Source organism: Corythoichthys intestinalis, chromosome 9 (assembly GCF_030265065.1).
Source record: "Corythoichthys intestinalis isolate RoL2023-P3 chromosome 9, ASM3026506v1, whole genome shotgun sequence".
In the NCBI taxonomy this organism is placed as follows: Eukaryota; Metazoa; Chordata; class Actinopteri; order Syngnathiformes; family Syngnathidae; genus Corythoichthys; species Corythoichthys intestinalis.
The window spans coordinates 28,574,471-28,600,946 of NC_080403.1; the positions used below are offsets into that span (position 1 = coordinate 28,574,471).

Here is a 26,476-nt window from a genome sequence, read left to right on the forward strand (position 1 = left end):
AGGTGTGCGTATGTTTGGTTTATATTTAAGCTACAATGTACTGAATGAGCAGATGAGCAACCCGGCTTTATTGATCAACAACAAAACTGTCAGACAAAACACATTTCAAGCAAAAGTTCACACGCTTAATCTTAAATTAAGGTTACGTATTAGTTGTGTGGAAGTTATCATGAAATGTGGAAGAGTATTTAGTATTTATTTAGTAAGAGTTATATTTTTACTCTGTCAAAACTTTATTTACTTTTTTTTCCTGCATTTTTTTTCTGCATTTTACATCAAAATGACTTGGAAATTACACTGTCAAAATGTTTATCCTGTTTACGCAACTCGCCGGGAAGTAACGTGTGTAAAACTATACCGTCACACTCTGAGTGATGCCAAGACTACTGATGCTGAAACAGGTGGCTGTATAGCAACAGAGCAACAAAGCCACACATCCTTTGAGGACATTGTTAGAGTTCTCCTGAGAGCAACGTGACAAACCTGAGGCTGCACAAAATTTGTCAGGTAATTTGCAGTTACATTCAAAACACACACATGCACCCGCACGGACACACATATACTGTATGTTTGTGTTCATATTAAGGCTGTAGTCATATCAAAATCACACGGTACAATGTGATCGATACTTATCGCAATATTGGACAGACGTCATATTTTGAGTCATGTAAGCCACAATATTAACATTTATAATCCACGTGTGACCTACTTGACTTAGAATGTGATGTCCACGTATGTATGTGTATGCCAGGGTTTAGTTTAAAGCAGAGGTATCAAATGTACGGCCCTCGGGCGGGTGCGGCCGACCGGGCATCCAATGTCTACTACCAGACATGCACATTTTATTTTCATTCATACAGAACATATAGATGAGACATGCTTTTGACATGAGTGACACATAACTGGACTTGTGACTTATTTGAGTACGTTAATGACACGCACTTTGCATTTGTACTAAGCGCCGCAAGGCAGAAGTATTTGGATTTTTTGTGAGCGAGTGCGTGGACTACGCTTCCTCTCATGTCTGCAGTCTACTACGAACCTCTGCCACTAGTGCAGCTCGTCCACTATGTTTTTCTATGTGGGGAAGGTCTGTATGGTTTAAAATTTCCAACATGTACGTGGTGCGAAAAGTTCGGCCCAAGAAGATGTTCCGTGGAGATGCATAGTTTCTGACCTCGTGGACACGGCAAGCATTAAGTGAGCTCCTGCGCCTGTATACTCTTGATAAATATTACTATATACTGTTTATTAGGCAATTTCAAGTGCAGTTACAAACGAGTATATTTACTGAAATTCCATGCTTTACGAAACCTTTCTGTGAATGTCGACCTACTAACATACTATATTTTACAACATTTACAATACATTTACAAAGCAGGGGTTTAAGTCCATTTTATTCTCAAACGTTCCCACTTTTCACTGTTTGAGGAGTCAAACTGAAGTTATGATTTCAAGATGAATGTGGAAATGCATGTATTTAAAATCAGTATACATAGTACATTGGTTTATGATGATCAGACGAACTGATAATGGAATGCATTGATGGGACAAGTATTTTTATAACGTCATCCCCTGAGATTCGCACATATGTAAACTAAAACAATGATTCATAGTACTGTATTGTTAAAATTGCACTAAGTTCATTGTGTTGATTAAAAAAAAAAGATTCACAAAAAATCATTATTAAATTTGAATATATATTCATGTACTCTAATGGGAAAACAAAAAGGGAGAGGGGGCGGGGGAATAAATCATTTATAACTCATTAGGCCAAAAATATTCTGGTCCAGCCAACTTGGAATGGTGTCCATGAACCAAAAGTGCTTAAAAGTGAAACTCAAGTCAGAAACATCCTGTTTGGTAACTCTTGGTCACTTAACTAATTGTTCTAATGTGTAATATTCAAGCCTCCCTGTGGTCTGTAGATAAAATATTCTGTATATGGTGCCTTTATTGACCTGTATGAGTCAGAGCAGAGGAGCAAAGAGGGTGACAGAGGAGAGACCTCTACTTTAAAGTACAGTAGGACAATAAATATTAGAAAGTGGAGAAAGCCAAGAAGATGATTATATACAGCGAACATACCCCTCCACACACACACACACACACACACACACACACACCCCTACACACCTATACAGTACATGCCAAAAGTTTGGACACTCCTTCTCATTTGTGCGTTTTTCTTTATTTTCGTTACTATTTACATTGTAAATTCTCACTGAAGGTAATACAACTATGAATGAACTTGTGTGGAATTATGTAGTTATCAAAAAAAAAAAAAAAAAAGGTGAAATGACTAAAAACGTATAATATTCAAGTATTTTCAAAGTAGCCACCCTTTGTTCTGATTACTTTTTTGCACAATCTTGCCATTCTCTTGGTGAGCTTCAAGAAGTCACCTATAATGGTTTTTGACTTCACAGGTATGCCTTTTTAAGGGTTAATTAGTGGACTTTATTGCTTTATCAATGGGGTTGGGACTTTCATTTGTGTTACATTGAATGAGGTGTGTCGAAACTGGTCTGTACCCTATCTATGTTATGTATAATGTTTGGATATATGTTTGTGTGCATATGTTGTGCGTGTGTAAGGCAAATTAGCCTGACTCAGATAAACTTAAATTAAAGTTATTAGTATTTTTCAGGGTTTGAAATGACAGCCATTTTTCTTACATATGTGCCCAAAATGTGTTCTGTGTGACTGGGAACAAACAATTACTGTGTTGTGAGAGAAAGTCATGACATTAGCCTCTATGATTTTATTTGTATGTATAAATATATATGGCGGAAAACACAGACAAGGCTGAAAAAGCAGTTTCTGCTCTTGCACCCCTCTTTAAAATGAACTGTTGTATTTGATAGAACAATATGTCTATATGCTGCCATAGCAGGTTCATGGCGCATTAAGCCCCGAACCTTTTTTAATTTGTCCGTTTTACCCTGGAAACCCCCGTTTACAGATGTCATGCAACCGCTTTTGTTTCAACCCAGTCATAAAAAGAAGGTAAGTAATTTATATGTATTTATTATTCAAAATGTCTGTCATTTTTAGCTTAGAACCATTAATTAATGTCTAATATTTCGTTAAAAAGAAAAAAAAAATTAAAAAATTATTCACTCGCATGTAGGGATGGGAATCGAAATCCGATTCCAATTCGGAACCGGTTCCGAGTGTTTCGAGGCCTCGACATCACAATGAAAAAGCCTTAACGATCCCTTTAACGATTCCTAAAGACGCGTATTGCGTCGTGACGTGTAAGTTGTTGTCCAGACGCATCAAACTAGCATGGCGCAAATAACCACTCGCTCCAAAGTTTGACTACACTTCACCAGGAAAGAGTGTGAAAATGAAAGGTTACGACGGGTAAGCACGAGCATTGCAGCCATAAACATAACAATGACAGCACGTAAGTTCAAACGCTCGAAAGTGTGTCTTCACTTCACGAGGAAAAATTACAACAAAGCGACTTGCAGTCATTGCAAGGTGGAGATAACTGCATCGGGAGGGAATACAATTGCGCTGTCCTCACAGAGAGGATAAGGCTCAGTCCTGGCTATAAAAAAAAAAAAAAAAAGTCCCGGCTATACAGCTAGCTAAACTCCCAAATGACGATGCAGAAGACGTTGGTATAATTTGCTGACTTTATTCAACCATCACTTGAAGAGTGAAACTAAGAATAGAAATTAAACAAATCAATTTCGTCCCCAATAACAAACAGGTTTGCATCAACGTAAATCAGCGATGATTAGCTGCTAATAACAGTATGGTTAGCATTCGTTCGCTAGCATTAGCACATCGTTCAAACCACTACACAACTGGATTTAAGTGTCCGATCGCGAGTGGAAACACAACAACAACAACACAAAAGATGATACATACAGGCGTTGCCTCTGTAGATATTAACATTAACAAAGAACGTAGGCTCGTAGAAGTGTTTCCCTCTCTCACTCACTTGGATGCGGCATTTCTTCTTTGGGTGTATGCGCGCTCCAGTAGTCCTCAAACTGCGGCCCGCGGCCCAAATACGGCCCGCCTCCACATTTGGTCCGGCCATTTGATTTTTTTTTTTTTTTTCTCAATCGTGTTATTTATTTTCTGGCCTTTTCCTTGAAGAATTCAGAGAGGGTTATTTGGTTATTATTTATTTAATTAATAGTGTTTTTATTATTAATTATTATAAAGAATCCAGAAAGGGTTATTTGATTGTGGCTTTCTGAAAAACAATATTTTTTTACATTTATGCACTTCTGCAATTGTCACACTTTTTCTGTAACAAACTGACCCCGGCCCCTCATCAGAGAAGGGAAAAGTTATGTGGCCCTCACAGGAAAAAGTTTGGGGACCCCTGCTTTAACACATATTGCCAAAGGCAGAACAAAAACCTATCTGCCAATATATACCAATATTTTTTTATTTCTATTAGATAAATGTTTCAGTAAAATGTTACACATTCTTGTGTATTTGCCACTTATTGCCACAGTTAACATTGAGGCTTTGGGCCTCTTTTGATCTCGTTGTGAGTTTGTAAGGTTGTGACTTCTGAATAAACAAACTCGATGCCAATCAAAACGTTTGTTCTTTTCCCCCAAATTAGAATCGATAAGAGAATCGATAAAGAATCAAATCGTTAAGCAATAGAGCTGGGAATCTTTGGGCACCTAACGATTCGATTACGATTCAGAGGCTCCGATTCGATTATAAAACGATTATTGATGCACCCCCCCCCCTTTTTTTTTTTTTTTTTTTTTAAATTAAATGTTTTGTACATTAGTTCCAAAATTGTTCAAAAATCCTCTCAGGCTAAACCAAACTACTATTTCAGTATCAAGTTAACATATAGCAGTAAACAAATATACAAAAATAACAGTAAATAAAAAACTCCAGTCCCCATTCTGTAACAGCAGCTTTAAACTACATTCAATTAATTTAATGTTGTGAATCAACTGTTAAAGTTGTTAAAATTGCTCCTATTATTCCATAATTTCCCTTTTGTCTACTTTCGACGTGAAAGTTTTAAAACTATTTTAAAGATAGATTTAAGTCAATATTTTACCGATTTAGGAGTATTTTAGATAAAAAGTTAATTAGGTTTGCTTGGAAGGTTCGCTACAACAGCCTTGCAGGGAAGTGTACTGCTTTAAGATGGCGGCCGTTTACTAATGACCGCATCTAGCTTTTTGTGGATGTGCTGCTCACGCTACCGAATCAATGGTGCATCTATTACTATATAAATGATATCTACCATTACATTATGTGGATGACGTACTTTGTAGCAGCTTTTCGGCAGCAGTCAGGTATGTTGTTGTGTTTTTTTATCTCGTGGCATGAGTTGAGCTAAAGCCGTGAGTTGGGCATTGGCATTACCCGAGGGGCCGGGTAATGAGAAGCATGATGTTTAGCTACTCTCGCTGCGTTGTTCCTCGTTGCGCCCCGAAGACCGTGCGGCGCGCTGAGTGTGTTGTACTTCCGCTTTACTTGGCATATTTCAATAATCGGAATTTGGATGTTTGTGAATCGTTCTCGAATCTTCCACGGCCGAATCGCGAATAATCTAAGAATCGGAAATTTTGCACACCTCTATTAAGCAATATCGATAATGGAATCGGAATCGTAAAAATCCTATCAATTCCCATCCCTACTCGCATGTTTTCAACTTTTAAACAAATTATGTCACAATGAAAAAATAAAAGGTGTCTGTAAATACGTCATGGATATCTACCTCATAACTATCGCTTAATTGTATTTTTTTTCTGTTACTGTCACATTTTCCCCGATATGTTAGATGATAAATAATCGATCCAAACGAAAAAATTTGAAAGAAAAAACATTTATAAGGGTAAATATATGAAAAAACCACTCCTTGATGTCTGCGATTTCTGCATCGCGACCCTTGTTTTATTACCATGTTTCACCCATATAATCCCCCCAAAATCCGGCTGTGGCCATTCACATCTGTGTCTTGACACTCGGTGATACATGCTACATGGAGTTTTCAGATCGAAACAAGGTAAGTATGGGATAATATCTCATTAAAATAATGGCGTCTTTAATTATGCTCTCTCATGTTCTCACCTCCAGTTAGGGTTTGGCTGTTTAATTTTTTTTTTCATGCCCTCCTGTTCAAAAATTTCTTCCCCCAGAAAATTGAGATTTTAAGCTTTCCAATGATGTATCACACGTTTATAATGGACAATTTTGAAATTTCAGCCAAACTGGGGGTCTCAGTGTTTTCTGCTATATAAATTATCAGTCTTTGTTAGCTGTTTGTGAAGTTTTGTGCTTGTACTCTAGGTTCACTTACATAGTGTGTAACTCCTGGGGGCTAAGCGCCCCACCCCCCGTTCTTGAAGCCTAGTGACGCCCCTGTATGGTGCAATATTTTTCAGTTTGACATATACCTGGTTTTGTACTATTTGTGTCAACTCTTGTATTTGCCAAAATAAAACCCATTTCAACTAAAAACGTTGGGGGTGCGGGGTGAAAAATATAAGAGATCGCTGAGGTGTAGCAATTAACTTGATGCCACATCTGCTGAATCGTGAGGCTCACTTTTTTTCTCTTAGTGGTGGTGGAGTAGAGTGTAGGATTACTAGGCCCGTCCCGTCTTCTCCAACTGCGGAGGGAGGGCTCGCCTTGTGGCTTCTTTGCCCCCTGCATCGGACGGCTGTATTGTAGATGCGCATCCGAGAGCAGCCGGGTGGCGTGGGCCAGTGGACGGGCGCGGCAATATGACGGGGTCGTGCCAGAGTGGAGTTGACAGAGTTTAACTATTAACCATCGATGTAACCGTATGCGGTTGGTACCATACTTAAGGCGTGCACACCGGCATCCGCGGCTCAGCCCAAGCGCGTAACCAGGAGGTGGAGGATACATGCAGCAAGCTCGCCGAACTCCAACGGAGCCTATGCCCGGGTCGTCCGCCGATCCACGGCCACAAAAAGGTAATCACTTCATTCCGATCATTCAGTCCGATAAAACAGCCTGTCGGACAATGGAAGCTTTTTCTTTTGTTTTTGACCGTTGACAGTCGCACAATTTACTCACGTCTGGCGGAATGTGTTGTCATGTCTTGGTGACTGTTCACTCACGCTTTCGGTATCCGCGATTTATTCCATGGACAGTGCAATGTTTGTACTCGCGTTAACGAGTGAAATAGTCATGCTTATGTTGTGGCAATGACTTTCTCCCCCGTAGCGGGGTTGGAACAGAAAGCCTCCTGGCCTTGACGAAACGAGCCGAAGAATAGAGCAGGGGAGCTTGTCTATTCAGTCCTGACCAGGGAGCACTAATTTACGCCTTTGCCATGTTGAGTTCGCCTGGTATTGGTCTTGACTACTAAACAGGGGGTTTCAACAGGGATAAACGCTATCGTAAGACTATGTCGCAACACGTGTCGAGGAAAGCTACACCAAGTCTTTAGCAGTAAGCAAAGCTAACTTGACTTTAAATGAATTTAGTTATTCTGCCGCTAAGTTTCCAGAACAGTATTGTATATTGATAGCAGGTGTACGAGCACTTGTCACCTTATAACACATTCTGCATTTAGAGGTGGCAAAGCAACCACATTTTATGCATAAGCAGATATACATACATAAGTTTAAAAACACTCACACATACTCAGGGGTGAAAGTGGGCCAGAACGGTCAGGAACGCAGTTCCGGTATAAGATTCAGGGCCAGAACGCAGTTCCGGTATAAGATTCAGGGCCGGAAAGCTGTTCCTGTACACGGTGCTTTAATTCCGAAAATATGACAAAATATGAAAAAAAGGCTAAGCTGCCCCACATGCATTTCACCTCCAAGAAGAAAACAATCTACCAACATCAGATTTACATACACAAGTGTTAACAACAACTGTGTAGCGTAATCCGTTTCCACCAATATTTAATATTGCTTTCATTCCACGGACGGCATGGAGGTTTCCCTAGCTGCGGCAGTTATCGAAGTCTGACGATGATGAGTCACGTCAATGTGCTAATGCACGCAGCAAAGCAAAACGGCTTGACTCATTTATCCGTTCAGTTGGCTGACATACGGACATGTGATCAGCAGAGATGGTTAGCTCTGATCTTATGATTTAAAAAAGTCAATGTCCGTTCGATCTTCAAAATATATTCCATTTCACTCTGCGTAGTATAAGTCATTTGTACTTATTTTTCTGAATGTACGTTACTTATAGCTTTATTATAAAAAAAAAACAAAGGAAATGTTTACATTAACTTCAATTTTAATATACAGTATATCCTATGTTCTAGTAGTTAAAATTGAGATTTAGTATGTGAGGAAATGAGGGAAAATAAAAATTAGGAGATGAAGGTTGGGGTTATTGCTGTTTTTGTTAATGTTTATTTTGCAAATCATTAAAAAAATACAATTTTGAATGAAAATCAGTTTTTGTATGTTTTATAGAAATAACTGTGCTAAAAGTTTTCTTTGCATTTCAGTAGTTGAAGAGGTTTGACCCCGCCCCCCAAAAATGAAATAAATAAATAAATGAATAAATAAAATTTCTGGCTCTGTGGCGACCTTCACATCGGGGAGTTCCGGCAAGAAATTCTAGCCACTTTCACCCCTGCACATACTTGAAAGTAGACTTTTGCTGCACTTAGTGTACAGACTGACACATGGGTAGTTTTCTGTTTTTTTTTCCTGAAGTTGACCCGGACATGTCCACTTTTCACGTCCTGTCCGTTTCGTCCGGCTGAGTTTGATAAATTCATGAAAATGTCCTGTTTTCATGATTTTTCACGGGACCAATTTGAAGAGAATCCCTCCGGCCGCTGGGGGGCAGAGCCTGCCTGCGTTGATGTGGCTCCTACTAGTAGGGGGAGAAGGAGTAGTTCTAACTGCCTCTCTCTCTTTTGCTCTGCCCAATTTCTTCTCTGCGCTATATTTGTAATGCCAGTCATATTGAAAAGAATAGCGGCCCCTTGTGGATGCCGGTAAAACAATACAACAGCATAAACATAAAAACATAAAGTTGCGTGGGAGCGCCGTGTTGAGTGACAGTGTCCCACACTGGTTCTATTTTGTTGATAAAAAAGTCTCCACTGAAAAAGCCATCCGACGCATCCATGTGTTTTATACACTTCGCCATCTACTCGAAGGAATAACCGGCTCTGTACGTTTATCTCCTATTAATGTCGATAATGTGTCTTCTGTTGTATATTGGATTATATGTGAACTCAGAGATACAGTTGAGTATATTGGATTAGTCTTATAGTAAGTTTTCTGCGTTTGTGTATTTAGTTGAATGTTAGTATTTTATTCTAAGTAGCTGTGTTTCTTATGCCTCAGGGTTACGTCATCTATGTTAATAAAAGGAAATTCCAAATTGACAAGGAGGTGTATTTTTGAACAATTAGTGTGTGTTGAAATTGACACTTTGCACAGAATAGTATGATACTGTGCTGCCTGTGACGTGTTCCCAGAGAGCCTGCCCAGTTGTTAAGAGTTGTTTATGATCAATACGTATATAATTAAATGCTCATGTACTCAGAAGAGTAATTAAGTTGAAAATACCTTTATTCTATTTTGGATACAAATTGGCGCATGTGTGCGCAGTCAGAGGCTGTATGCATACATACATTTCCATAGGTCTGCATTATATTATTGTTTTTTTAATCATTATTTAATTATTTTTTTATTTCTATTTTTTTTAATTTATTTATTTATTTATTCATTTATTTATTTCGATTTTATTGTTTGATTATTTTTTTTATGAAGAATAAAGCCTGTTGAGTAACCTGTAACCTGCTGAGGAAAAAAAAAAATTGCCATATAGTATATAATTTATACTATATGGCAATATATTTTTTTATATATAAAACTGAACTTTTCTATGCAGATGGATGGATGCACACTTTAACTATATTAAAGTGATATCGGCACGTTTAAGTGAACTTCATCCTCTTTTTTGGAAATAAAAATACGGTCACCCTAATCTAGCTGCACTCTCAAAACATGTTCATAGCTTTAAAAATTTTGTGAATGACAACTCCACAAAAAACTAACAGAAAACACCTCACTCATAGGCTTAAGTGTTTTTTCAAATAATTGATCATTTCTAAGCTGGTGTTTTTAAACCTGGCTAAAGATCAACTCAATTCCCAAGGATTTACATTTAAAGGCAACATAAAGGCTCTTCACAAAGGCCATGGACTTTTTTGTACGAATGCTTCTCCGAATTGGTTGTCGCCTCCCAATCGGTTGTCTCCCTGGTTTATGGTCCATGTCACTAGCCAGTCGAAATGGCCAAACTGCATGTAAACCTAGCCACTGTTGTCCCTTTATTTTCCTGCAAAATGTAAGCGGTTGCTTTTACCGCTTTTCAACTATGCCTTATTTTTTGTTTTTTGGGGGTGGGGGGCAGCGTGGAGATTACACTGTTTTGTCATTTGCAATTTGAAAAAGTAGCCTATTTTTTACAAAGAAATAGAAAGTTCAGCTCCCTGCTTTCAAATGTAAGGACTAAAAAATACAAAAAATAACACCTAAATGAAGCACAGACAGCTGAAAAAAATATTGTAATATAAGTTTAGGGTTTGTACAGGGCATTATTACAACATAAATTATATTCACACAATAAATACAAGATTGTTAATCATCTTATAACTATCCAGGAATGCAAAAAATAAATAAATAAATAAATAAATAAACACTTGTCTTAAAACCACTCCACATTGTCTAAATAAAGGACTGAAAAAACTGAAAAAAAATATTTGCCAGGTAATAACAAAAGAAATAAAAATGGAGCTGTCCTTCAGGTAAAGCACTACTGCTTTCGTTCACAAGGCAGCCAAACCCAACAACAACAACAACAAAAAAAATCAAAGCTCCTGTGGGCTGCTTTAAGACCACATAAACAAAATAAAAATGAAATAACTCAGAAATTAACACAGAGTCATGTTATGCTAACTCTGAAGCAGGTCGGACTTTCTTTAGCAAAATTAGTGGTGTGTACCCCACTTCCACAACATTGACGTCTTTGTACATTTCTACAGTGGCTGCTGCTGGCTGAGAAAAAAAAAAAACAAAAAAAATTGTAATATCCCTAATATCTCTAATATCTCATGTCTGTGTGTGTGTTTATGTGGGGAGTGGGAGAGGTAGGGTTAAGTCATCAGCCAATCAAATGTGCGTTTGGGAGGGAAAAAAATGGACCGACACATTCAGCAAGTGAAAAGAGGTATATGTAAGTCTGAACTGTCTGAAAATAATTCACTTAATAATGGTGGGGTCAATTACAACAATTATTACTTATGGGAAGACAATCTAAATGACCTATATAACTGAAGTCATTATATAAAGCAAATAAGGTTGCGTAAAAGTTGGTGGGGACAATTTGAGCATCCTGGAAAGTTGGTAGTGTTTTTTCCTACCGTCCCTATGCAAACCTACGCCCTTGAATGAACCTGTCTTGCAACTGCAGCATTATTGTAAAATACAGACATACATAACATCCATTAAAAAAATAGAGGCAGAGCTAATCAGGCTCGGGTGTGGCTTAGTGATCGTGGCTTACCAACACCACTGTGTGCGTGTCATTGCTGCATTACCGTACACGTCACTTGTCTTAACGATATTGGAGTGAGGGGTTGTTTTGCTAGCTAGCAGAAAGTTAGATGCCAGCTGTGATATTTACAGCTGCTTAAAAACACAAATATAGTCCAGTGTATTGTCAGGCATGCCTAGGTGCAGCCGCATCGCCACATCTCCCTAAATTCCGCTCCTGATTTATAGAAAATAAACTTTCTTGAATAAATCAATAGTATAATGTTAACCATTATAAACAGAATTATTTAGTGTCAACAAAAACTGTAAAAAAAAAAAACAACAACAACAACAACAATCCACTTACCCACTTCTGTCTTGTGAACATGTGACAGAAAATGTTGCATTTTCATCTCGTTGTCGTCTCACCAGAAAAAACTTGACCGTGTGGTCAGCAATGATGGGCTTAATGTGAGTGATTTGCGTGTCAGGTAATTGTTTGAGATTTTACTAAGTGGTGGTAGGTGGGGTAAGCTCATATGAGCAGTTCATTATGTGAATTGTGATTGTTTATTATTTTAATGAAAATTAATAAAAAGTATATATACTGTATATATTTTTTAACTTGTTTTTTATTCAGCTTTACAAAACCCAACACGCACCTAAGTGTCTTGAAATAACAAACAACAAACCAAGGTAGGACACACTAATAAATCAAAAAGAAAAAAAAAAAAACACATGCATGAATAAATAAAATATCAAATATCGTTAATCAACAGTATCAAGGCCTGGCCTTCAATCTCTCCTCAATAATCCAGTCCACATGTCAAAGTTCTTGTTTATCATTTGAAATTGGTGTCCTCTTTTTTCTTCTTCTAAAGTCTCTCCATTTCCTCCATTTGTCTTCAAATTGACTTTCTTGTAGTCTTAATCTAAACGTAATTCTCTCCATTTCACTTAGCTCTTCCACCGTGCACATCCACTGCTCCTCAGTTGGCTTTATACCAACTTTATACCACAGTCTCGTAATTACTTTTTTACTTGCCGTCAGCAACACCTTGACAAGGTACTCATCCTCCTTTTGAATCATTTCCCGAGTTAAGTTCCCCAAATAAAGCACCTTAAATGTTTTCGGAATAGCGTATCCTATTATTTTCCACAAATCCTTCCAAATTATATCCCAATATTCTTTTATATTTTGGCAAGCCCAGAATATATGCAAGTGTCCCACATTCTTATATCCACATGCTCTCCAGCATGGTTGTTGAGCGAATGTCATTTCTTTACTTTGCAGAGGACTTATAAAGAACCCTACAATGTTTTTCCAGTTAAATTCTCTCCAAACCTTGGAGCAAGCGGATGTGCTCTGTGTCTCACACATCTTTGACTATTCTTCCTCGGTTATTTGTGCTTTGAGTTCTTTCTCCCATTTTTCTTTAATATACAGAGATGTGTGCATCTGGCATGACGTGACTGCTTTATAAAGTTCAGAAATAACTTTACATTTTTTCCCATCATAAGCTTTCTTGAACACCTTGATCAATGTCATTTTCAGTTACACCCTTGACCTCTTTGTCTTAGTAATCTTTTAATTGTATGTATCCAAAATGATCCTCCTCCTCTAGTCCAAATCTCTGCCTCAATTTTTCCAAAACTCTGCAGCTTGCCTCCTTCCACCACTTTACATATTGCTGTAATGCCTATTTTTGCCCACATTCTAGACCCTTTATCATTGAATCCTGGTATAAAACCTTCGTCAGATGCAAACCAACTCAGAATTTTTGTGTCCCTTTCCAGATTGTACCTTTCCATGACAGCTTTCCATCTATCCATTGTATTCTTAGTAATCTCCCCCAGTTGGTTATGCAGTTTTTTAATCCGTTCCTTGTGGGCTATTAAATTCTGAATCTCAATATTTGTATTTCCTAATTCTATATCTTTCCATTTTGCGGAGTATCCTTCCTTGCACCAATAAATCAAAGGTCTGATTTGTGCTGCATTGAAGTATTCTTGCAGGCTTGGCAAAGCCTGCCGTATTACTTTTATACTAAAGCATAACATTTAATGGACAAATAGTGTTCTAATTAAAATGTAGTAGAAATAAGTTAAATATATTTTTACTAATTTTTCTCTATGAATATTTAAAGCAAAAGACAAGACCTGGTTTAAATGACCATCATTTGAAATATAATTGCTCATAGTATGCAAATTGCACATTTCTTATTTTCTCTATTATCACAAGTATAATTCATAAGAGGCAGCACAGAGTGGTTAGAATATCCGCCTAACAGTTCATTTCAGGGCTCAGGCCTTTCTCTGTGAAGTTTGCATGTTGTTCCCGTGCCTGCATGGGTTTTTCTCCCTGCAATCTTTCCTACAACATTTCAAACAAATAAGCACGAGTGTTCCACAGCACACTAACAAGCTGAAGGCTGTGGGTGCATGCTCTATACTGGAAAATCGCCAATACAGAAGGCTACCTTCTGCTGGCTAAGAATTCAGCAATTAATTAGACCTCATATCAAAAAATAAATATATATCAAAACTTGGACTCCAAGGATTCATACTGGCCCATGCTGCATAGCTATCAAGCTTAAATAAAACCGCTTCACAAATGACGGCAAAGGTGGTGTCCACGAGAACAACAACAACCTGAGTGGTAACCTGACTCGCAGTTAGCCTGTAAAAACATGCATGATAGGCATATTGAACACTCTAATTTGTCTCTTTAGGAATGAGTTTGTGCTCATTAATGATTGTTTGTCTCCTTGTGCCCTTTGATTGGCTGGCAACGAATTGAGGTTGTACATAGCCTACTGCCCATAGTTAGCTGGAAGAGGCTTCAGCGCACCCGCAACCCTCGGAAGGATAAGCGGCATGGAAAATGAATTAATAAATAATGTTTAAAATAAAAAATTACACCCTTTAGAAGCCGAGCCTTTGTGTGACACCAGTCACGCCATGCGCGTACAGCACATAAACACTGATACACTTGAAACAGGTCAAAAGTAGGTAAGAAAATTTGAAACACACAATACAGTTACTGTAACATTTCAATCGGTCACCTTCTCTGTCCTTGCTCTGTCTAAGGGAGACACAAAGATCACTTCACTTTTTGGGTCCCCTGAAGGGTATATGGTCACAGTGGGTACACAATGCTTGACGAGTAGGCGGAACAATATTAGTTACATTTGATTGGCTAAAATAGGACTCTTCCATCTACTTCTGTAATAAAAATAAGTAAGTGAACCATTACATTTAATACTTTGTGGCCCCCACTTTGGCAGCGATAACTTCAACCAGACGCTTCCTGTAGCTGCAGATCAGTCTGGCACATCGATAGGGTTGGGCATCGTTTGAAATTGAACGATTCCGGTTCCGATTCTGATTCCATGTTTCGATTCCAGTTCCGAACAATTCCCAATGCCGATTCTTTCAAGAGGCAGGGTCAAAAAAAAAAAAAAATGCAGGGTCCAAAAAAATTGCATTGTTTATATTAAAGTCTTAACTTCTCGACGTATTTTGAAATTAAATGAACTTCTCACAGGGCTAATTATAACTTGTATATAAATATCAGTCTTTAAAGTCAAGAAAATTTTTTCCGCTCGGCGGTCAGGGCATCGAAACAAGGAATCGAAATTTTAAAATTTGAACGATTCCGGGAGCATCGGAGTGTTAGAACCAGTTCCCATCGATGCTCGATGCCCAACCCTATACATCGATCAAGAATAATCTTGGCCCATTCTTCTGTACAAAAGTGCTGTAGTTCAGTCAGATTCCTGGGATGTCTGGCATGAATCGCCGTCTTTAGGTCAAGCCACAGTATCTCAATCGGGTTCAAGTCTGGACTTTGACTTGGCCACTCCAGAACGTGTATTTTGTTGAAGTTGATTTAGTTCTGTGTTTTGGATCATTGTCTTGTTGCAGCATCCATCCTCTTTTTAGCTTCAACTGTCCGATAGACGGCCCAAGGTTTTCCTGCAAAACAGCCTGATAAACTTTTGAATTTGTCCTGAGGTAGCAAAACAGCCCCAAATTATGATGCTCCCTCCACCATGCTTCAAGGTGGGGATGAGGTGTTAATGTTCAATTCCAATCCAACTTTGGTTTCATCAGTCCACAAAATATTTTTTGTTATTTGTTATTTTTTTGTTTTATGTTTTATATTGGGCAGGGCAGCTTGAAACCACACATGACACACCTGACTTAAATTGTTTGAAAAAAATTGGTTTCAATTGCTTTTTAAGTCTCCTTAGGCAGAGGGTTTACCTACTAAATTTCCCCCTTGCTATCCCTATTAAAATATGAAAACCTATAAATGTTTGGGTGGTTTTAGTTAAAGCAGACAGCGTTTTTTCATCTGTGTGATTTTGACAAAGATCAGATCACATTTGGTGGTAATTCTATGCAGAAATGTAAGAACTTCCAAAAGGTTCAGATACTTTTTCATACCACTGTAGGCTATTGTAGATGTTGTCTTTTGATTTAATTAAAAAAAAAAAAAAAACAAAAAAAAAAAACAAGGGAAGTATAGCATTATAACACAATACTGTAACTGCACACGTAATTTCCTGTTAAATTCTTAAAAGTAAAAGATTATTTGTGCAGCCACAAATGACCGCTGTAACCTAACCACTCAAAAGTTCATTGTAATTCATAATACCTATGGATATTCACTACCTACCTATACTCAAGCACATTTTGCACTCCGACCTCTGCTGACACTGTACGGTTTTAGTTGCATATTGCACCATATTAATTGCCATTCACATTACTGTTAGCTGCTAAAGGTCATTTTGTTGGACACACATTTGCCAAAATGAAATAAAACATGTTTGGATGTCCTGGGTTAATATGTTGGTTAGAGGCCAGAGTAGAGAATAAAGTTTGTTTGCTCACTTTTTTCCAAATATTTACACATTATTTGGCAAGTCCACTAGCCCAGTGTTTTTCAACTTTTCTTGAGTCATGGCACGTTTTTCAGTGGAAAAAATCTTGCAGCACACAACAAATAAAAAATGTTCCAAAATTATTTTCTGTACAGTATATTTAACGAAAAAAATAATTTCTCAGTATTTATACTTACACAGCAGGAAACTTGAGCCCGTTTAGATGAACACAAAGCCGATATCCTAGCAGGAATCTTCTTCGACAGCTCTCAGTCTCTCTCTGTTTTTATTTTTTATAGCAGTTAGGCTTGTGTAGGAGTAAAACACAGGGGGAGCATTGACTGTCATCACATATAGATAAAATAGAAAGGACACTTGCGTGTATATCAACACTTGACAGGTCTAATCAAATGATGTACAGTAAACCTGCTGGGGTCCACATTGTCGAGAACAGCAAGGTGGCTGATGTCTAGAAATCCGAGCGGTTCTTGAACGCGACACGAGCAATACCTCACTCATCTGCACACGACCGAGAACTTTCTACCTACTCCTTCCTTCCTACTGCAACCCCGCCCGACGACGTAAAAAAAAAAAAAAAAAAATACAATATTGGATAATTTCTCGTGGCACACCTGACGATCTCCTGCGGCACACCGGTTGAAAAACACTGCACTAGCCAACCCCAAATCCTGAACAATCATTTATGTTCGAATGTATGGCAGTGCGCAGGAGAGGGTTTAATACCAGGGCACATTACCCATCCTTAGTGGCACGTCATTGAATTTTGCCATAGTTAAGTTGTGCTTAGGTAAGGTTTGTTGCTCCTTATTATCCCTGTGCAATTCATCCATCCATCCATCCATTATCTTCCGCTTATTCCGGGGTCGGGTCGCGGGGGCAGCAGCTTTAGCAGGGAAGCCCAGACTTCCCTCTCCCCAGCTACTTCAGCCAGCTCCTCCGGCGGAATTCCAAGGCGTTCCCAGGCCAGCTGAGCGACATAGTCTCTCCAGCGTGTCCTGGGTCGACCCCGGGGCCTTCCGCCGGTGGGACATGCCCGGAACACCTCTCCAGGGAGGCGTCCAGGAGGCATCCGAACCAGATGCCCGAGCCACCTCAACTGGCTCCTCTCAACGCGGAGGAGTAGCGGCTCGACACCAAGCCCCTCCCTGATGACTGAGCTTCTCACCCGATCTCTAAGGGAAAGCCCGGACACCCTGCGGAGGAAACTCATTTCGGCCGCTTGTATCCGGGATCTTGTTCTTTCGGTCACGACCCACAGCTCGTGACCATAGGTGAGGGTAGGAACGTAGATCGACTGGTAAATCGAGAGCTTCGCCTTTTGGCTCAGCTCCTTCTTCACCACAACGGACCGGTGCAGAGTCCACATCACTGCAGACGCTGCACCGATGCGCCTATCAGTCTCCCGCTCCCTCCTACCCTCACTCATGAACAAGACCCCAAGATACTTGAACTCCTCCACTTGGGGCAGGATCTCATCCCCGACCCGGAGAGGGCATGCCACCCTTTTCCGGCTGAGGACCATGGTCTCGGATTTGGAGCTGCTGATCTTCATCCCAACTGCTTCACACTCGGCTGCAAACCACCCCAGTGAGAGTTGGAGGTCACGGCTTGATGAAGCCGACAGCACCACATCATCTGCAAAAAGCAGAGATGCAATGCTGAGGCCACCAAACTGGACACCCTCAACGCTTCGGCTGCGCCTAGAAATTCTGTCCATAAAAATTATGAACAGAATCGGTGACAAAGAGCAGCCTTGGCGGAGTCCAATCCTCACTGGGAACGAATTCGATTTACTGCCGGCAATGCGGACCAGACTCTGACACCGGTCGTACAGGGACCGAACAGCCCTTACCAAGGGGCTCGGTACCCCGTACTCCCGGAGCACCCTTCACAGGACTCCCCTAGGCACACGGTCGAACGCCTTCTCCAAATCCACAAAACACATGTAGACTGGTTGGGCGAACTCCCATGCACCCTCGAGGACCCTGCCGAGGGTATAGAGCTGGTCCACTGTTCCACGGCCGGGACGAAAACCACACTGCTCCTCCTCGGACCCTCCTCTCCAGCACCCCTGAATAGACTTTACCGGGGAGGCTGAGGAGTGTGATCCCTCTATAATTGGAACACACCCTCCGGTCCCCCTTTTTAAAATGCAATTCACATAAACTATTATAACTGAATATGATTTCTAATAGTTATGTACATTTGGTTTTATCTTGGTGTATTTGGGGTGCACATTTCCTCTACATAAGGGCATACAGTATTATGATTGAGGCGCTGAGACATCAATAGTTGAAATAGTTACATATATGTGTTGAAATAGTCTTGGAATTTTGTATAACAGCCAAAGACTTTGCTGTTGGATGAGAATACATCTAATCAATTGATATGCTCTTCTTCCAGCTCATGGTCCACTCTATTTGGACAAGTTCCCTTCTGTGGCTGGTAATTCAGTCTCTGTGCTGCAGACCTTTAAATATCTTCTGTGAAAAGACCGTTGCAGCAGCCACGTGGTGTAAGGTGAGACATCGCCAGCCTGTTATGCCAAGTAGTCGACTGTGACCAGTGGACTGTAAGCAGGACCAGACTGCACTGCAATCTAGCTACTGCCGACATGTGACTTTTTCCATTTAACTCTAAACAATTCTGTTAAGATGACAAAAAAATAACTTGTGAACAGACCAATTGGGGATCCTGTGGTGAGTGCTTGCTTGCGCCAAGTCATTGAACTCGTATTCTCTCTTCTTTTCTTGCCAGCCCATAAGGAGCTTTTTACATTGAATGGAGAATATACTGGTCCTGCTCCCAAAACACCGACAGGAACACGTGGTGTTCACACAAACTGATGCATGTGCTCTGCTGCCATTTTTCCTCTTAGAGCAACTTCAAATTGGGCTTTTGATGATGATCACCACTGTATGTCCACTTTTTTAATGGGATAAATTATCTAGACCAATCAGAATTAGAGCCAGGTTAGGGTGATCCAGTCACAATTCAGAAGACATAGTCTATTCTTTCTCTTCAAGTCAATCGTCTCCCAAAGGCTTCCGCATGGTACTTTGGTCGAAAGAACAAGACAAACTGCCCGGCATCAACATGTCTTCCGGGGCGGTTGAGATTAAGAAAGAGGGAGGACCCCTTTCACCTGCCTTTTTCAACTCCAACTCCTCTGTCCACCCAGTAATTGTCACTCAAGGACCTGAGGAAGGGAGCCCAGAAAAAGGGAGTGAATTTGAGCTGAAAGAGGTAACTTCCTTCAAAGAAATTGCCAATGAAACCCCAGACAATGAAGAAAAGTTGGACATTGTTGCGGTGATGGACTGCCGGGCAAATGCCAAAGGTCAGCGTGAGGAGGATGCACTCTTGGAGAATGCAAGCCAAAATGAGAGCGATGACACCAGCAATGACCGGAGCCCTGAACCACCAGCACCCCTCAAAGAAACTTCCTTCTCAATTGGTCTGCAGGTGGTTGTTCCCTTCCTGCTGGCCGGGTTTGGGACTGTGGCTGCAGGAATGGTGCTCGACATTGTCCAGGTAAGCAACAACACATTTAAGGCATATTTGGAAGATGCAACACTCAATCTAATCTCTTTAGACATTACCAAAAAAAATATTCAGTTCAGATTAGGCCTATCACGAAAAGATTTTTGTAAGAAAATCTCTTTTCCTAGAAGCTATAACGATAGTGTGCATTATGCATAATTATTCTACACACCTTTCGTGCATGCGCACAATTCTTGCCTCCAGCAGAGGGTTACAGTAGTATTCTTAAAGGAGGAGAAAGGGTACAAGACAATGCGAATGACTGTTGAAGTAATTCATTTCGATCTGAAAAACTAAATAGGTGGCCATTTTTCTACAGTATATCAGATGATAAGTCAGTATAATAGTCATCGTGAATGTCAAGTTTCCTTTTTCCTGTTTTGAAACATTACTTTTTTAAAAATCAGTTACTGATATTCAATTTCTATATACTCATAATACTCTTTAATACTCATCTGTAGTCCAAGTACTGGGTCCAACAAAACAATATTGAAAATGCCACTTATAAGGATTTCGTTGAATGTATGTGTTACTGTCATGGAGATTCTTCGCAAATGCCTTTGAGTCAAGTACACAGATCAGGGTGAAATTTCTTGGCAAAACTGGAACGCAGACGGAATCTTACAAAAGAATTCCTGACGCAAGCATTTGAACAAACTGGTTAGCTTAGAAAGTGGCTAAACCGCCATTGTTGTTTTCGTCAACAATGACGGGAACAAAATTATTTCATTGACCAACATTTTTTTCCATGACGATGATGAGATGATAACAAGCTAAAAACACAACAAGACTAATGGCAGTTTTTGTCTGGCGAGACGAAAATGCAACATTTTCTGTCATACGTTCACAATGTGTGACATTTGCTTATTGTACGTGTAGTATATCAACCTGCATCACAGCAGTGATTAGGTCATTTCTCTCATGTGAGATGTGCTGTGCCCCTCCCCCCATCCTCACCGGTGTTAGGATGTGCTCCAAGCTAGGCTTCGCTCCAGGCTTGCTTGTTTTGAAACACGTGGTAAGATTTGTTTTCTTACCGTGGCAAGAAATAATTGCTTTAGCCTTTATAGGTCAGTGCTGAATGATCATTAGCATGGCATTTGCGGTAACGTTAGCATTAGCATTTAGTGTGGCGAGCGTCGTCTTAAACATCCAATTTTTTTTACATACATTTCGTATTTTAATTTTAAAAAATGCACTGTTTTCCTGCTGAGTATGTATTGTCATCATAAAGTTTTTTATTGTCCTTGTAGACGCTACGATTAGTGCTCGTCTGTCAGTGTTCATTAAAAATTGTTGGAAACATTGATTTATTAATTTTTGGGCTATAACATTTGAATTTTAAAGACAAAAATATTTTTAAGTAATCGGCGACTAAAACTAAACAAAGACGAACGCATTTTGAACTGACTGATTTATTACTAAGGCAATTCAGTGTTTTCATCCAGAAAACTTAGGCAAAAATTAAACGGGCTGCCAAAAACAATACTCAATGTTATTGTGTTAAATACGGTAAATGCTTCTAACCATGTTTGTTAAAAATATTTCTGTACCTTGTAATGATGTTTGGCACTACTTTCAATTTGGAAACAATGATACTTTGACATAAAAGCCTAAAATAGAGCTGCATGTAGCAAAACACAAGTGCAAAGTGCAAAGATACATTCTTTGTTGTATTGTTGAATCCCTGTAGTTTTTATATGTACTATTTTAGTAGTTCATCTCTTGGTGAATTAAAGTTACAGTAAAAAATCAAACACCACTAATTCTACTAATCAGTGTTAAAGAAATGCTAAATGGTCAAAGATCAGGCTCTAAGAATGGAAATCCTTAACTATTGAGGTATCCCGACCAATCTGGAATTCTGAGGTATGAGGTCAAACATTTTTCATGCTGTCCCATGTTAGGCCCCATGCTGCTGCGGTGTCTCTGTTTTCCAAAACACTTGCTCGATTCTGGGCTGGTTGTTTCCAGTCCGTCTGTTGTCCTACAGTACAAGTATCAGTAATTGTTTTGAGGCAATCATAACCTTGTCAACCTGTTGTCGTGAGTGTAAGGGTGACTGTTTTGCTATGTAATCCACTCTCCAAGATACTGTGACTTGCTAACTCAGTTAATCCCCCTTATCCTTGTTTGAGGGCAATTCTAACATACTCTCTCATCTGTTTTGGGCTCTGGTACGTTCCGACTGAGCCAGTCGGCAGGTATCCACAAGGCCTCTTATAAGTGTGACCTTTTAAAGTTAGTCACTCTGATTTTCTTTAGCACACGCACACACACACACATGCAGTTTCTGGCATTGTTCCCATTGGAGGCTGGCCCAGAAAAGACTGTCCAGACTGGTCTGGAGATTTCTGCATAGCGCTGCTCAGTGACTTGGCAGTCAAATGAATGGCCTTAAACCGTGAGTCTCTCACTCCCATGGCCAGAAACCTCAAGACTGAGGTTATAAAGGGTTATATATGTGTTTTAAAGGTCATGCAGTGCAAATCTTCTTGGGAAGGCCAGATCAACATTTCTTAAAAGCTTAAGTTTTGGTTTTCTTTGGTGCAACTTGAGTACAATCCTTTTTGTTTGACCTTTTGTTTGACTACAATCCATTCCAGAGGCTTGAATTTTGTACATCACTTCTTTGGAAAAATACCATAATTAAATCAGCCATTTTTACTTTTCAAATATTTCTAGACCGCATGATAAAAAATACAATGAAGCCCAAGTATCCAGTGTAAAACAAAATTATAATTTTTGCAACTGAAATCACTTTATAAGGCATATACTAATGATGCACGATAATACTTTTTTCAACCGATACTGATAACCGATAATTTCCTCCTCGTTCCAACCGATAACTGATAATGTCATGCTGATAATTCTATTACAAGATTTTTCAGCATCCAATGTGAACAAGTAGTAAATTCCAACATCTAAATAAAGACAGATTGTCTGACATTGTGTAATGGTAAACCTTTGGCAGCAGTTACTTGCAGAGTAAATACCTAAGTTGCACAAAAATGCCTTTAAAAGTAAGCCATTCCTAGCATATAACATTACTACAATGCAAAAACACACCTCCTTAAAACTAGTTAAATTCCCTTGTTTTCAGTGTTAATCTATTGGAAATAAGTGAAATTATCTGCCAGTGCTTCAAGTATGTTTCTTTCAGATTTCTTGAAGAAAAATAGCTAGCTGAAAATAAGCTTAACAGCCTTATTTTAAGCAATAAATTACTAGACTTAATCCTAAAAAAAACTTGTTTGTCAGAAATGTTCTTTATTCAATAATAGGTATGGTTCAAAATATTATTTGAAAGCATTTTTTCTTGATTTTATGTAAAACATGACCAATTCTTTTAGATATATGGGTTTAATAAGAACAAATGGCAATATTTAGTTGAAGTAAGTGGAATAATCTGGCGCATTCATCTGTTAACTGGTCTTTAACACTGAAAACAAGATGGGGGAAATTATTTGACTAGATTTAAAAAGAATGATCTGATTAAGACGTCATAAATTTACAGCGTACTGAATGCATTACTGACTGGCTGACTTTTTTGTGAGTGCTGTTTGGTGCATGTTGAAATTATCATCTAACCACTTTGCCGTCATGATCAGCATGCTTACTTGACATCACTTGTCCACATGTCCGTGGTGAAACTGCTGTGATTGGTATGTTTTTCACGAAGAATGGTGGTCGTATAAACTGCATTATTTTTTCATCCGGGGCTTTGGCTCTCGGGTAACTTCGGTAAAAAATAACGTCTCTCGTCTGGCATCCCCTCCCGCCTGTGCCCTTCAGTCCGTCCGGCCGCCAAATTAGCACCCGCGCCAGGCCGTGGTACTCGATGAGTTGAACCAGAGATGAGTGGTGGCGTAAACTACATTCATACCAGATATCCGCCCTCCTGGCCGACTCGCCGCGACGTATTCGGGGCGCGTCGGCGCGCGCCTTGCATCCCACACGCTGTGGGGGAACGCTCGAGGAACCGGGGTGTTCGCCGGAGGTCCCGCCACCGGGGAACTGTGCTCGGCCCACCTGCCTGCCCCGTTAAGGGCGAGGTGGTGGAGCGGCAGGCTCTGTCGGAAGACGGCTACTTATCAACTGTCGGTCTCGTGACGGTGTTGAGCCTTAGCCTTACCACCCGCTTTTGGCTGCATTCCCAAACAAACAGACTCTGGGAAGGCCGCATCGTCTCTTCATCGTCATAAGCCCCGTAGCTTATATGTGTTTACTTCAGCCTTAGCATTCGCGCTAGCAGCAGCCTAGTATTCGTTCCAAAAATCTTTGTGATGCAGTTTTAAATGGCTGATCAGGTTAGTGTTGTTGAATGAGGACGCTTTCTTTCCGCCTCGTGGAACTTTTGCAGTGCATATTTTGCAAATGGCGAGAGCGTCGTTTGTTTCACACGCAAAAAAAAAAAAATCAACCCACGCTGGCGACAGAGCCGCCATGATATCCAACTGCATCAACACTATTGTGTAACGCCTCCTGCTCTAGGGGTTGAGGAGGCGGCGGTGCAGAAGGGGACAAAACTGCTTCGGTTGCACATATTTGCAGGCTAAATCAAGGATATAATTATTGGATTGCATTATCGGTGGAATTTTTTTTTTTAAATCTGGATTATCTGTGTGACATCATAATTCCAATTATCGGCCTATAACTATCGGTAACCGATATTACCGTTTATCTTTAGCATATACACATTTGTTGTATAGATACAGAACATGTAAACCAAATGCGTTTTTCTCGAGTTGGCACCCTGCTACAAGACCTCTGCTGCCTGTTTCTTATATTCCTTGTCATTTTTGTGATAATGTCTTTAAATCATGTTTTGGTTTGGTAATTATGTCTTTGTTGCCCACATTTTCTTGGTGACATTTGGCATGATGTAGATATGATGTATGTGGCTCCTATATTAGCCTGTGTTGCTGCGGAAAGGTAATCTGAGTAACTTTCAAACGTTGCTTGGCTTGTATGCATAAAAGTGGTATGTCTTTTTTTTTTTTCCACTGGCGGAAACATGCACAGTCTGTGCAAAAAATCTTTATTTATTTATTTTAATTCCACTTATGGAAACAGTTGCAAAGGCTGTGCAAAAAAAAAAAAAAAATCCATTGGTGGTAACTAGGGTTGTTTCGATCATGTTTTTTTGCTCCCTATCCGATCCCGATCGTTTTAGTTTGAGTATCTGCCGATCCCGATATTTCCCGATTCGATTGCTTTTTTTTGCTCCCGATTCAATTCCAATCATTCCCGATAATTTTTCCCGATCATATACATTTTGGCAATGCATTAAGAAAAAAATGAATACAACTCGGACGAATATATACATTCAACGTACAGTACATAACTACTGTATTTGTTTATTATGACAATAAATCCTCAAGATGGCATTTACATTATTAACATTCTTTCTGTGAGAGGGATCCACGGATAAAAAGACTTGTGAATTTGTATATTGTGACTAAATATTGCCATCTAGTGTATTTGTTGAGCTTTCAGTAAATGATACTGTAGCCATGCCCAAATGCATGATGGGAAGTGGAACCATGACTGTGCGTAGTGCTACCAATTGATATATCTTCTCTATGTTGGGAAATAACATAAGGTGTTAAGAAAAAGATCAATTGCTACCTTGCTTCCCCACATTGTTTCCCTTGATATTTCTAATCGTAGGGAGAGGGATTGTAAGGCTTTAGCCGATTAAAAAAAAGGCTCCAAAGGCTGCCAAAATTCACCCTACTCATTTTACGCTACTTTTTATCTCTCTATATAGGTAAAACGGCGCCATTACAGATTGAGCGCGACAATACGTGAGTGGGTCGTGCAGCACATGCATTAATTGCGTTAAATATTTTAACGTGATACTTTTTTTTTTTTTTAATTAATTACCACCGTTATCGGGATAAATTTGATAACCCTACCTTAAGCCTAATTTAAAGACTCTGGATGAGTGTAACATATTATGTTTGTAACGTTAAATACAATTAGAAAACGATTTAATTAAAAAAAAAAAAATATATATATATATATATATATATATATATATATATATGTATATATATTTTTTTTTTTTTTTAATTTTGCCGATTCCGATACTTTGAAAATGACGTATATGAAATTCTTGCCTATTCTTTTCTTTATTGTTGGGTCATGACCACTTACCTCATACCCACGGTCAAAAGTTTCTCATTCTCCTGAGTGTGCATATCCATGTGAAGTGCCTCAGAACATTTGGCAGTGGGTTTACTGTTACTAATTGAGGGGAGGTCTGCAGTTTTTTAAATGTTCTCCTGGCTTCCTTTGTAAATATGGCACGCACCATGCTTTTAAAAATGGCTTTACAACCCTCTATTCAGATTTATAGACATACCCTTTATTGTTCATCTGTTAATGAATTTATTTGGATTTCGGCATTAAGATACATGTTCTGGCCTATTTAAATTTGTGACGCTGGTTATATATTAAAGTGATACCTGATTGAACACTTCTGCAAGTAATCAGGCTTGTGTGGGGTCAGTGAAAATG

General features: G+C 39.3%; 1 protein-coding gene across 2 annotated transcripts in view; it reads left to right on the top strand.

Annotated features, from left to right (window-relative positions):
• Nucleotides 1–6,597: 6,597 nt before the first annotated feature.
• Nucleotides 6,598–26,476, top strand: part of slc41a1 (solute carrier family 41 member 1) — a 52,571-nt gene continuing 32,692 nt past the window's right edge. For both annotated transcript variants that reach the window (XM_057845887.1, XM_057845888.1), the window contains exons 1-3: nt 6,598–6,947; nt 18,812–18,928; nt 19,166–19,942. In XM_057845887.1, coding sequence (XP_057701870.1) covers nt 19,460–19,942 — 483 coding nt within the window. In that variant the 5' untranslated portion in view covers nt 6,598–6,947; nt 18,812–18,928; nt 19,166–19,459. The remainder of the gene's footprint in view (nt 6,948–18,811; nt 18,929–19,165; nt 19,943–26,476) is intronic.